Source organism: Amblyomma americanum, chromosome 7 (genome assembly GCF_052857255.1).
Source record: "Amblyomma americanum isolate KBUSLIRL-KWMA chromosome 7, ASM5285725v1, whole genome shotgun sequence".
In the NCBI taxonomy this organism is placed as follows: Eukaryota; Metazoa; Arthropoda; class Arachnida; order Ixodida; family Ixodidae; genus Amblyomma; species Amblyomma americanum.
In genome coordinates this window covers 129,236,974-129,250,785 of record NC_135503.1, presented here as the reverse complement: position 1 = coordinate 129,250,785, position 13,812 = coordinate 129,236,974, and the positions used below count along the sequence as shown (strand labels likewise).

Below are 13,812 nucleotides of genomic sequence, written 5' to 3'. Positions count from 1 at the left end.
CTTTGAGATCTTGCAGTTACAAAATGTTTATTGCACAGAATTAGGATTTACATGAGTTTGAATGTTAACGCAGTGCGTCTGTTTTTTGTGCTCACTGAACTCGGGAACGCTTCCCTTGGGTTCCTCAAAACCTGCTTTGGGAGCCTCTTCTTGGCAGCATTCATTTCACCATCAGCACCATCTCAATCTGCTGTGCAGGGGTGTCCCAGTGGTACTGTGTGGCCGACAGGACAGATGAGGTGGCCTGGTTCCCACGCAAGCTGTGTGCCCTCGAAAATATCCTACGGCGCCAGCCTTTCTCTCAGTGCCTGGTGTTCCTCAACTCACAGGCCAGGTGGGTGCGGCAGTATCTTCTGCGGATACCTCGACCACCCCTAATTGGCGGGCGGTCGCCACACACGCTCGGTCACATTGCGTGTAAACGGACACCTCTTATGACACCCATACCATGAGTCGTGAAACAGGTAGTGAAAGGAGGCAGAGAGATAGAGTGGTTATAGTAGAGGGCTCCGGGTTAATTTCGAGCACCTTGATTCATATATGCCGGAAGTTCAGAAATTTGAAACAATTAAATTATTTTTCTGCATAAAATGTTTGTTTTACTTCACATTTCAGAATATAGTTCTTTTATTGGTGGAAATATTTTTCTCAACACCGGCTTTTGAGTTGTCCTAAAATGCAGAATACTAGGGAAATTCGCTACTCTCTACGTGTGGTAAAGCTTCAAACATTTGACATTGACTTTAAAATCGTGTTTATCATCGCGCTTGATGGTTTCCCTATGGCAGTGCGCAAAAATGATTTATTGCTCTTGCAGAGTTAGAGTTTAATCAATGGGGTTGAATTTCAAAAATGGCGTCTAGAGGAGACTGGCGGATCTTTCTGATCACACACAGCACGCAAAACTGAATGCACAAAACCCAACTCGTGCACAGAAAAAGTTTAGACCCACTTGAACCTACGCTAGTGGGCGCCTGGTTTTATGCAATAATCTTTTAGAATTACTGCACAGAAAGCGGTGTCCTACATGTAGGACGCGAGGCGCATATGGCAGGCGTGTGCAGTAGAATCTCGATGATACGATCCTGTTTCCTCATTCAGCTTATTACATATTTCAAAATTAGGTGGTTTGGATCATATATTTTTCCATATACCGTATAAATGTGTGTAAGGGCTGCACTTTTTTTTTTCCAGATTTGAGAGCCAGTTTTTGGGGTGCGGCCCAACAAGTGATGTGGGAATAAAAATTTTTTAAGTAAAAACACACCTGTCAGGGCATGAGCGGCATTTATTCTACGTTCAGTCGTCACTCGCAGAGTATTCCGACTCCGAGCTGCTGCTGTGCTCTGGTGCACGCTCGTCCCACAAGCAGTCACGCAGCATGTCCGTTGTAAATGCGTAGCCGTTGTTAACACACTTCCATCACATAGCAGAGCAGCTCTTCTTACAGTTCGAGGAACTGGCACGGCTTGCCTTGGAAAGCGCTTTTTTTGCAGCTTGTGTTCCTCAATGCATCCTCTTGGTTGCACCATTGTTGGACGCACTTCTCGGCCATGTCGTTTTTTCTGCCCGCCGCACGCTTGCCATGTTCGACAGCAAATTCCCACCGGTATAGCCGTTAAGGTGCTTGCCCATCGGGCTAAAACTGCAACGCTTGGCGGCAGCACGCGAAAGCCACAACTGTGGTGAACTAACACGCAACCTTAACTCTTGTGCCTTTGACAGCTGGAGCCGGTGATACTGATGCCGATATGGGTAGCGGGAGCTTGCGGCGGAGGAAAAAGTTGACAATGATAATGATGAGCCGAGGCCTCGGGCGCCATCTGTGGGTGGCACCTGGAAACTCCTCTGTGCATGCGTCGCCTCCGCTATCAAGCGCACAATTGCTCGCACCCAGAGCTGATCGCGGAGGAGGCCACAGCGCATGAATTTCGAAGGCTATTCCCACGTGGTTTGTGGAAAGTTTGGGTGCATCCCTTACAGGGATATTTTTTTTTTTTTAAATATTTCCGTTGGGAAAACAGGGTCTGCCCACACACGAGTGCGGCCCTTACACGCATTTGTACGGTAATGCGTTTCTCGCCGGGTTTTTTTTTTTTATAGAAATGTATCAGAGAGGTTTTACTGTCTCGATCATGCGAATCTCACGGAGTCATGAAAATATTTGAATCGTGCAAAATGAACAAAATTCGTGCGCAAAATTACGCAAATCTATTTTCGGCTGATGGAGTTTACTTACAGCCGCGTACAGTTTACAGTTACAGTTTACTTACTGCTGACTGACGACGGTGGCGCAGCGCTGGTCACGTGCCGCCGCTTACTGCTCGTGGCGCGACTAGCGATCGCACCATCGGCGATGTACGGGCAACAAATAGTTGGGGCTTGAAGGTGCGGTTGCGGCTCGTTGGTTCGTATCATCTGCAGTGGGGTGGGAAGGTTGCTCATAACATCAGATTTTCTGCATGCTGCACATAATGCACTCTGGCCAAGGAATTTTAAAAATTCGTATCAACCTGGATTGTATCATCGAGATTCTACTGTAGTATGCACCAGTCACCTGTTGATTTTGAGGTTTTCTCCGTTCTGGCCATCTGTGAAAGCATTTGCTTACTCAGTGTTTTGAAAAAGATGGATTCTAGAGCGTGAATGGCTATTGTGAGGAACAAAAGCAGCAGTTGAGAAGCACTGTCCTGTGTTTGTTTCTCATTGTGTGACAGTGTTGCTGGTGTTTGACTGACAGAGTTGTTGTGCGACCTGGTGTGCGTCTTCTGACACCTCTCATATGCAGGGCCCAGTCCCTGGCAGACCGCCTGTCACATGCGGGCTTTCCGGCACAGCTCCTGAGCGGGGCGCAGGATCAGGAGCAGCGGCTTAAGGCCCTGGTACAGCTCAAGGCCTTCCGATGCCGCATCCTTGTCTCCACCGATCTGGTACGGACACTTGCACTAGCGTGTATGGGACATGCGCAACTGGGAAGCTTGCACACGCAATGAAACTCCAGAGTGATGAATAATAGGTGCGCCAAGAGTGAATTTACAGTGCTTACCTAGCCTAGATACGTGGCTAATGCTAGACACAAAATACAGCCCAGTTTGAACCCTTCAGTCACCAACCCAGAGCTGTACTCGTTATGGGAGATTGCACCAATACCATCTCTCTCTGTGTCATCTCTGATGACTCACACTCGGCCGGCCCGACGTTCTGCTCCCACTACCAAAGATGAGTTATGGTCGGCAATTACATTGATTGCAGTTTTCAACACTAGAGGGTGGTAGTTGTCCACAAAACGCATTTTGTGCCTTCAGCGCGTTTGTAGCCTGACAGAAGTCATTTTCATTAAAAATTGCCAAAGAAATTTGCCAATTTTACAATGTATTTCTTGAATTAATTTGTCGGTTGAAGCTTTTAGTGCTAAGTTAAGTTGGGAGTTATTCAGTACTGAACTTGAATGGGCAGTCTACTGTTAGAGAGTAGCGCAAATTTATTAGCTTATTATTATAGATCCTGCCTTGTGGTGACAAAAAATTATGGTCGATTTGCGTAGTTGTGCCAAATGTGAATTGGGGTGCTAGGAGTTCGGTTTTTCCTTTGGTTCTGGTGTTCAAATCCAATGCTCACAAATGGGAGTTGTTCAGATCAAAAGAGCTTCTACTGGGGCTAGTTGGAAATGCATACTTGAAGGTATTGGTGAGCACTATCAAAATACGGAAAGGGACGATATCAAAATATGGAAAAGGACGAACGCACATCGGGACAAAACTCAACACAAACACAAAGGGACGAGCACACAAAGGGACGAAACTCCATCTTCCTGTGTGTTCATCCCTTTTTGTATTTTGACAGCGCTCACCAATATCTTCAAGAATTGTTCAGATCGTGATAATGGGTTAAAGGGACCCAGAAAAGGGGTCTCAATAAACGTGCGATATGTCGGGGATGTTAAGACGACAGTTCATAATTATCCCCCAGCAAGAATTATTTTAATGCGTTTTGCGGAAGCTTAGTTAAGTGCAGACTAGGGGTGTGCGAATATTTGAATGTTTGATATTCGACTCTTATTCGTATTCGAAAATTGATATTTGTGAATTTCCGAATATTCAAAAATTCCCGAATACTCGCCAGCGATCGTATACTGCGCATACTTTCATAAATTCGACCAAGACAAAACCACAATATCTGGGCAAATTAGTCGATAATCGGGTTAAAAATTCTGGGAAAACAATACAGAGGTCCCATCTGCTTCCTTCTCCGCCGTTTATCTCGCGGACCGACCGAATCCCGATGCCGCAAGGCTTCACCTCATGAGATTTTGCCAAGTGGGCTTTCCCACATATCACCAGTGCTGCGAACAAGTTGGCCGACAGCCCGCTTCAAGCAATCGCAACGCGAAATCGCGCTTTTTTCTAATCCTTCGGTAATACGTTACATATTTAATGCCCACATCCGAAGAATGCGTCCTGTCGCCTTCATAACTCTCCGAGCGTGACTTCCGCCATCCCGTTTTGTAAACTACGCTATGCGGGAAAGCCTACTTGCCGAGTGCCGCGGGAGCCTCCTGAAGGGCCGCGTCCAGCAGTCACAACAGGGCAAGCGATCCTGTTAAAATCTCGCCTATTGCATGGTGCATTGTAACCTGCACACCTCTTTAGCGGTCATAACGGCAGGCGTGGCAACAATCGGAAGGCCTCTGTTGCTAGGGCAAAAAAATAGCCTGGCTGCGCAGTTTCGGTTTCTGAGCTTCACCGCTGCCCCGCGGCAACTTGAAATGTCGGCCCACGCATTCGCCGATAGTGCAATCCCAGCTCCACGTGGCTTATTTCTTTTTCCTTTGTATAAACCGCCTCACCGCTCCGATGCCAGTGTGTGTTCCCCGGCCCCTTGCTTGCATTTGTGTTATTCTTACAGCACTGCAAAACGGGTGGCTCGTCACGGGCTTATAGGTGTTAGCGCGATGGAGCCGCCTTATAAGGCCTTACTGAATCTTCATCATTTTCGGCAGCATATTTTATTAAGAGAGGCCTTCTGATGAACCGGGATTTCTTCCGGTCTCTTGAACTCCGAATGAATGAGGTTTAATAGTCATCATGTTATTTTTGTGTTGCTAGTCTTGTCACTTTATGGATTTTGTTTTGCATGGCCTCATTATAGTTTGGATACTGTTATGCTGTCTAATCAAGTAGTATACATTTCTGTGCACATCATGTTTTTTTATATGGTACTGAGGCAGTCTAGCTTTGTTTTAGTTGCGAAGACCATACACTATTCTGAAAAAAACAAGGGCAACAACGTTTGCTTGCTCATCATTTTCTGAAATTTTTTTTGTACTGAACAGATATTCGATTCGATATTCGAAGCCATTTTTTCTTCATATTCGTATTTGATTCGTATTCGAAAATTTAAATATTCGCACACCCCTAATGCAGACAAAATTTGAACTTCCACGTCTTTTTGCGTTTCCCCCTCCTCTGGCGCTCCAAAACGGCGGAGCTGCTCCGCCGGCCCCACTCACTCGGCCCCTCCCCAACCTCTGCCAGCTGCGGCGCGCATGGAGTGGCCGCGGCCGCGGTAGCGCGTGACGTCTGAAAGAATTTGCCGCTGTGAACCAATGATAACCCGCCGGTTGTTGACGTCATTTGCACAACGTGACGTCGTATGCCAGGTTTTCGCGCAAAAGCCCGGCACCGTGCGTCACCGCGAGGTGTGAAAGCGGGAATTTTTAAAAATGTATTGTAAATTTCCCGCTCGCTTTTGAAGTCTCATACGCGGCATGGACGCTCGGTGGCCTATACTCTACATAGTGCAAACATTTTATAGCCATGCTCAGACACCCCTTTCTGTGGCCCTGTAATGTCCATATATGCGGAGTTAGTTATTCTCTCCATTCATAGATACCTTGGAGTCTTCGTACCACTCATGGCGCAGTGGTGCAGCGGTCAAGTTAAGAGTGCCACTGCTCTTCTATGGCAGGTGCTGCTATCAGTGGGACTTGTGTTGCTTGGGTTAGGGTGCAACCCGGGTTTGTCTTCCCGATCAATCTCTTATGATTAAATGAGCTGCCATGAGCTGTCGCCAGACATGGTGGGCACGTTGCTAGGTGTATTATATATATATATATATATCTGTTGCAAGGAAGGCACTATGAGCCATAAATTATATACAGTAATTTCTCGTTATAATGAAGTCAGCGGGATGACAAAAATTCGTCATGAGCGGTAATTCGATATAAGCGACCACCTGAGAAAATCTAAAGCAGTCGAGCTTTAATTGCGCCGAAACTGCGACGAGGTCAAAATACAATGTATTCAGTGCAGCAAAACATTATTCAGGTGCAAAACAGGCAATGACCTTTGGCTGTTTCAAGTTCTTACCGGGTGTGTGCAACCCCTGCTCCAATTTGACTAAGCATTGCACGAGGCCGCGGTTGCCGCCCATGCATTCAACCTTCAGAGTATTTCGAATTGCGAAGGCAGTGGCCGCTTTTATGGGGGGCGGTGTCACGGAAATACCGTGGCTCGAGTCTGAGGTTGCGTTTGTTGTGCTCAAAAAACAATTAGCCGCTCATTGTGGGTACACAGCGCGATCGTGAAAACTGAACAGTTTTGCAGTAGGGGCTTTGCATGATTACTGGGCAATTTTTTTCTCGAGGTGTGCAGCTATGAAGTTTGCAAAACGAGAGTTTTTCGGCCAGAGTTTTTTAACGCACTGTTGTCAACGATACTGTGCTAATTCTACAGTTCAAGTGTCGGTGTTCGCTCAGCGTCGTGTCCGCGCCATTGACAGATGTCTAGGAACAAAATTCAATGACCCTACAACGCATTTAGACCATTTGTCTAGTCGGATGGCGCGAATTGAGCATGGCCGGTTCGAGAAAATCGCAGAGGAAACACCATGGTTGCGTTGACCCACCGCTGGCGACGCTCGGATTTTTCGTGTTTTCGGCAAGTTACCGGTCGATTTGCACCGTCAGAAGTGCAACGAAGCTAGGGTCGATGTTTTATTGCGATGCAGGCCGATTATGGCGAGCGGCAAGCAAATTTATAGACCTTCTTCCCAAAAGTTGTCTTCCCGATTTGTTAACATAGCTCCTCGCGTCGAACACTGCAAAGGGCATGCGACCAGCAGTCGTTTGCGAGCTTGCGACCAGGCAGCAGCTCGGCAGCACCGTTGTTCACACTTGCAAGCGCGACCTGCGGGTCGCCTTCTCGTTTGAAGCGAAAACTCTCAGGAATGACATTGTTCACGCACTTTCAAAAGTTTGGTCTGCTTTGGCCGATGTGAAACGGTTAGGCCTAGCGACGACTACGACATCCAGGGAGCAGCTCAGTTCATTTCCAAAAGCTCAGCTCGCTGGCGACTCGCAAGTGTGAATGGGCTCATAATCGGAGGGACACTTCTTTTGTGCTGTTTGGCACGTTTCAGCGGCAGAAGTGCTCTTTAGTGCGGTAATATTTTGCTCACAGAGCGTACCCTATGCAATGCTACGGCGCAAATCTGCCCGCGGTCTTTTGGCCACTTTTCGGCATCCAAGACAGTGCGGTTTTCTGGCGTTGCAAAGCATCACGAAGACTTTATTTTCGTTTGGATTCTATCACGGGGGACACCAGCGATGCAATTGCGGCCACGCTGCACCATGGAATTCGACAGCTTCCGTTCGCTCTGCTGTAAACAGGTGGGGGCACTCGGCACTCGTTTGGTACCCGTTACTAGGCACGTCATCGGTCTTAGGTTCGGTACTTTTGTGACCTGTTCTGTGCCTGCATGAGACTAATTCGTCGGCGGTAATTATTTGACACTGCATGCGCAAAAGGGTCTCCACTGCTCAATGGCGGCGATGCCTTCACTCGCCACTTCGCTCTAAGCGGGTCAAGCTCTTCGTGCGCTTCAAGTTATGCGGCTTAAAATGCATGTGTTTGGGCAGGGACCGGAAGAAATTTCGAATAAAGCGATATTTCGAGTAAAGCGATTTCATTATAACGAGGGATACTGCATACACTTATAAAGCAGACTGACACATGTCAAATTCTTTCAAAAGCTTTCAAAATTCTCTGCTAGTGTACGTGACGAAAAAGCAGATGCAGAAAGATAAACAGAACTTCTTTGCATGTAAATAAATTTGCTTTATGCAAGTCTTGTGGTTCAACAAATACTTTTGTTTGTATTTCAGGTGGCAAAATATCTCGTGTCTTTTGCCACTCTGAGGGGACCGTATCACCGGGATCTGCTGTCATGCTGATTGTGTAGCTACTTGTTTCTGAGCATTAAAAGAGTAAAATATAGCAGCTCTTGTGCACATTCTGATGGGACTGCTTCATTACATCTGGTTTGGCCCGTAAGTTTCCTGGGGCGGCTTTTTCAAATAAGTTATGGAATTGAAATCTGAGCCAGTCAGATCAGGCTTTAATCTACTCAGGAACATGCGCAAAATAAAGAGAAACTGCCGTTGGCACACATCCTGCAGTAGGCTCGGCTCAGCTGATGATTGTGATGACTGCAGTAATAAGTCAAGCATGTTCGTGCAGACTACTGGAGGCTGGCTGTGTATGTGCAACAACACATCTTGTCTGACACAAAGAGTACACTACCTGTGTTTAGTGTCGCAGGAGCTTTGTAGTGAAGCTGCACCAACAGCAGAATTTTTTGTTCAATTCTTTTTTGTGCTCGAAGTAATACAACGCTTATCACTCACAAAAGATCACAGCATTTAATTCTCAAACACTCTAAAAGTCTAGACTCTTTCTACTAAGTGGTGTTGCTTTTGATTCACCGAGAACGGGTGCCCAGCAGGGTGTCGTGAGCCGGTGACGGCACATGTAGCATTTACGCCACGGTCGCTGAGGAAGGAGGTGTGGTGATGGGCATTTCCCGCAGCTCCCTGAGTCACAGTGCATGCATGCTCTCATGTCCTGCTCATTGCGTAGCAGCCATTCTGTGCAACCCTAAGAATTTGTGCACCTGCCTTACTACGTTGTGGTCACCGTTTATAAAGCTTTTTTAGTTTCGAAACTTCTCCTCCCGAAGCGGCCGCGTTTTGCGCCCGGCCACTGAGATGGCGCTGCAGTCGAAGTTTGCGCCACGCTCGACGCTAGCTAGCCACGCCGCAGTGCAGCAACGTTGCTGACGCTCCGTTTGTCGTGCGCATTTGCGTCGCGTTCTTTTGTTATCAAGTGATCCTGTCGTTATGAGTTGAGTGTTTGTGCACTACGCTTCAGCAGCTTTAGGTGTGTGGTCGGGTGCGGACGCTCATGGTGTGGACCCAACCTGCAAGTAGCGTGGGCTGCCGAATGTTCTCGAGCGCCAGGTTTTGGATTTTTTCGCTGTCAGAGGGTAGGTGGTGTGCGTCATTTATGGTCTTTAGAGTGTGCTAGGACTGTCAACCAAATGCCAACGTGTTTCGTGCCGGGATGTACCAGCGGGTACAGGCGCAACACGGAGAAAAGGCACTTCTTTTCTCCGCCAACCGATCCAAATCTCCTTGCAAAATGGTCGAGAGCGATACCCCGTGCAGACAAGGTGTTGGGGAAAACATGCAAAGTGTGCGACGCCCACTTCCAAGAAGGGGATATTCTGAAGTCATATAAGCATGTAATCAACGGAGAAGTGATTGAAATCGAGCGCGGTGTATGGTCTCTAAGGAGTGATGCAATTCCTACCATATTTCCTAACCTCCCGCTGTACTTCTCCTCGAATCGTAAACGGCGAAAATCTCCGAAAAAGAGAGCAACCATCTCAAGAGACGCAGTGGCAACGCAGAGCGACGCTGCAGAAGATATCGATATCGAGCGAGAGCAACCAGAGCCCGTGCAAGACAGCTGCTTGCATGTTAATGAGCTGGTGGAGAAGAGCGCTTCTTTGAGGTTACCTCGTCAGTGGAGATCGGCAGCTCTTGAAGATGAAAATGGGCGCCGATCACAGATTGTTTTTTACAGGGCAGGATTGGAGGCAGATGTATATACAGTACTCAAGAGTGTCGTAGTTCGCGAAGACATTAGTTATGTTGTATCTGCCCGCGGAAAACTGGTGCTGACGCTGCCCATGGATTTGGCAATCACTTCGTTAGCAGACGTAGAGGCAATTGTGCAGGTTGTACAAACTATGCAAGCCTGTCATGGTTGCACCTCTAGCAGGGGAGGAACTGTATACCACAAGCAGTGCAGAGTTCTTACTGAGGCAGAAAAAGGAGTCTGTATAAAGTGTGCGAAAATGACGAAGGACCTCAAAAGAAGAAGTGGGCTGAAACCCAAAAAAAAGGTGTGCCTTGCAGCACCTGTTTTGAGGAAGAGGCTCATTCGTGCCGCTGCAGCTCGGGAGCAAAAGAAGAAAGAAATTAGCCAACTCAGTGAAAAACTGAAGCAAGCGTTTTCAACAAGTCTAGGTGAAGTGACACAGGACCTGCCAGAAGCACAAAAGATGGTCATACAGGCAGCCATCATGCAACAAGCGGCTAAGTCGCCACGTGGGCACCGGTACACTAGAGACTGGCTTATGATCTGTCTGCTTCTGAGGCTGACAAGCCCAAAGTGTTACAGAACTCTATCTGACATGAAGATTTTGCCCCTGCCAAGTGCCAACCGTCTTGTACAGCTACTGAAAGGTCTTCCATGTGGCTACGGCTTAAACAAATTTGCCCTTGGTAGCATAAAACTGCATATGGCAGGCAAGCCAGAACATTACACATATGGTTGTCTAATCATCGATGAAGTGAAACTCAGGGAAGGAACCGAGTTTAACAGGTCGTCCTACAAATTTGATGGTTTTGTAGATTACGGGGATATTACTAAAGTTGGCACAGACCAGCTGGCAGACCATGCACTGGTTGTTATGTTCAACCCAATGTTTGCGTCATGGGTCCAACCCATAGCAACTTTTGCAGCTAAGGGTGCAGCGCCAGGATGGGTCTTGGCAAAGGTGGTAATGAGCTCAGTGCTACAATTGCATGAACATGGTGCTCGCGTACTGGCAGTGATAAGCGATGGTGCCGGAAATAACAAATCGATGTGGACACACCTCGGCATCAGCGGAAAGGTGGAGCACCCACAGTGCAAGATTGAACATCCCTGCCTTCCAGAGGGAACATTCCTCCACTTCATTTGTGACGTGCCACATATCGTGAAATGCATCCGGAATCATATGATGAAGCACAAATATGGTCAGGCAAGTTAAATAATTACTTGGATATGCATGCCTCTTGAGTGATGACGCTGTGTAACAGAGATTTGTTCACCTATGTTTAATTACTGCATATAACGAAATGGTGTACAATAATTTGTTGCAGGTAGGTGAATACCAAGCAAATTTCCAGCACTATGAACGTCTTTTTGAGGCGGAAAAAAAGGCCGCTATAAAAGTGGTTCCTAAGTTGACTGAGCACCATGTCAAGCCACAGAAGCTCCAGACCATGAACGTTCGTCTGGCGACTCAGGTAAAATTGGCCATTCAGTCATTGTAAACGTTGTAAGCAGTTGGTGCCATAAAACTGCATGCTTATACATTACATCTGTGCTTGTCAGCGTCCAGGCATTTTCAAAACTAATTTGCCATCATGTTTTTCCAAACTTGACAAATTTCTTTTACTCATTTTCGCTTGCAGCTCTTCAGCCGAAGTGTGTCGATTGGCCTGAAAGTCTACAGACAAATGATGGTACCTGGTTTCGCCGACAGTTTTGGAACGGAACAGTTCACGATGCTACTAAATGACCTCTTTGACATTCTGAACTCCAAGGTTCCTGCAGCTGGAATACGAAAGGGATCTCCAAAAATTAAGGTGCCAGAATTGTTTTATGTCGCCTTTTTATTGTGGGGAAAGAACCGAGACTTAAAACTTTGCACTCATTCACCAATTTTCTCAAAACACTGTTTTCTGTTTTCATTTATATGTTTTCAGTTTTTGGACGACTTCTTGGCAATGTTGAACGAGACGGAATCTATTCCTAATGTCAAGCTGTTCGCATCTAGGCAGACTATCGAGTCCCTACGTGTAACACTGATGTCTGTGGTGTCACTTGTGGAGTTCCTGTTCAACCAAGGCGTGAGCTACATTCTGACAGCAAGCCTGAACCAGGATCCACTCGAGGTAACCGTATCCCTTCCATCATGTTTCCTCTTTCAACTCCTCGTAATCACAGTTGTTAAGCTCAAATTTCTTGCTTTGCAGCGATTCTTTGGGCTCGTGAGGTCCTTCGGAGGAGACGAAGACCATCCAACCGTCACCAAATTCAGCCAGCTTTTCAGACTACTTTCCCTTTACACACCTGTTAAGCTTGCCACAGAAGGGAACTGTGAAGCAGGGGATGAACGAGTTTTGCTGAGCACATTTGAGAGCCTTGGAGAGAAGCGGCGTGAAGCACTACTACAAAAGAGAAAAGTTAAAGATGAAGTCTTCCAGCGACTCACATCACTGCCTTCGAGGGGGCTGTCAGCCCCATTTGACGATGACGTGTACAGTGTTTCAAGTCCAGAAAAAGCGGCATTGTACTATTTAGCGGGATACGTGGCCCATAAAATGATGAAGGTGACCTCCTGCATGGAGTGCAAAAGCGATACAATGGCTTCACAAGGCTCTCTACCGCCTGAAGCTATGCTTGTGATTGAACGAGAGTTTGTGACTGGCAGCCTTGTTTATCCTTCAAGGAAACTGTTTGCATGCGTGAAAAGCATAGAAGAGACCATTGTGCAAACATCAAAAAAAGAAGCCTTTGGGGACCTTTTCTGGAATGTTTTAGATGCCCTTGCGAAGAGAGGAACAAACTGTATCGGTTGCCCAGAGCATAGCTGTGATTTTACAGCACAGATTGTACACTTCTATTTGGTCACACGAATGCACTTTTTTTCCCGGAAGAAGAGCCAAGAGAACGACAGTGCCAGTAGAGCTCGGAGGGAACGTAAAACAGCAAAGCTTGTGTAAATAATGACCGAAGTGAGAAGGAAGATGCCTGAAAGTGTGTGAGGAGTTTTAATAAACTGGAATTCGCTGATGCAACTCCACTAAAGACGTGTGTGTGATTTTTTTATTCTGTAAGTACTAAAGACGTGTGTGTGATTTTTTTTATTCTATAAGTATTTACCAGAGGCAGCAGAAAAATGTCAGCATGATATTTATCGGGCAGCTCTCTATATGTGCCTTGAAAACTAATAAGTCGCTTTATGGAACCTCTCGAGACTAGTCTGGAGGGTTCTTCTAATCTTTAATAAAATCGGGGCAGACGTTCAGGCTTTCTTGTCTTGCTCACTTTCGCATTTGGAAAGCAAGAGTAAAAATTACTCGCGACCAATGGGATTGATACAGAAGGGTAAGGTCACCGTTCAAACGCAATGCGATGGAAACGCCGCATTCTACAGACGCACGAAAGCAACTATTCTGCCCAAAGCGAAACGTAATCACCGATGCCCATCTTTTTCTAAAGCTTTTAAAGCACTGGTCGCTTCTACGCACACGTAGTTTAACTATTTAAACTTACGAAGCGCAAATAATGACGCCACGAAGCGTGAGCAATGTCTTCGGTTAAGCGCCGTGCGGGAGGACAGCTGAACGGTACGCGTCTGTAGCAGACGACGCACTTCCTTGGCGCAAACTTCGACAGCAGCGCTGCGGTGGCGGGCGCGGCGGCGGGCCGCATGCTCCCTGTTGGCGCGGCGAGGAGATGCGGAACTGAAAAGGATCTATAAACGATGGTTGTGGTAGTATTGATTTCGCAGCTTTTTGAGAATTTACGAAGTTGTAACCAAGTTCTGGAAAATGCACTTGTCAGCTGTTATGTGCTGGGCAATAATTCTTCACTTTGAATCGCAGCAAGTGATTGGATATCCAGTAGCAGT

At 46.9% G+C, this 13,812-nt stretch overlaps 3 protein-coding genes across 5 annotated transcripts in view; 2 read left to right on the top strand and 1 right to left on the bottom strand.

The window, feature by feature from the left end:
* LOC144098049 (RNA transcription, translation and transport factor protein) overlaps positions 1-13,812 on the bottom strand; it is a gene marked incomplete at its 5' end in the record, with an annotated part of 363,795 nt that overhangs the window by 68,731 nt on the left and 281,252 nt on the right. The window lies entirely within an intron of this gene.
* The window catches only part of LOC144099570 (uncharacterized), a 67,617-nt gene that overhangs the window by 34,206 nt on the left and 19,599 nt on the right, over positions 1-13,812 (top strand). For all 3 annotated transcript variants that reach the window (XM_077632989.1, XM_077632988.1, XM_077632987.1), the window contains exons 6-7: positions 199-334; positions 2,789-2,930. In XM_077632989.1, coding sequence (XP_077489115.1) covers positions 199-334; positions 2,789-2,930 — 278 coding nt within the window. The remainder of the gene's footprint in view (positions 1-198; positions 335-2,788; positions 2,931-13,812) is intronic.
* Positions 9,194-11,160, top strand: LOC144096855 (uncharacterized). Its single transcript, XM_077629707.1, has one exon. It carries the CDS (start codon positions 9,379-9,381, stop codon positions 11,158-11,160), a length of 1,782 nt encoding a protein of 593 aa, XP_077485833.1. The 5' UTR covers positions 9,194-9,378.

Excerpts from the sequence above, each read along its gene's own strand:
- LOC144096855 (XM_077629707.1), top strand. The coding sequence starts at position 9,379 with ATGCCAACGTGTTTCGTGCCGGGATGTACCAGCGGGTACAGGCGCAAC.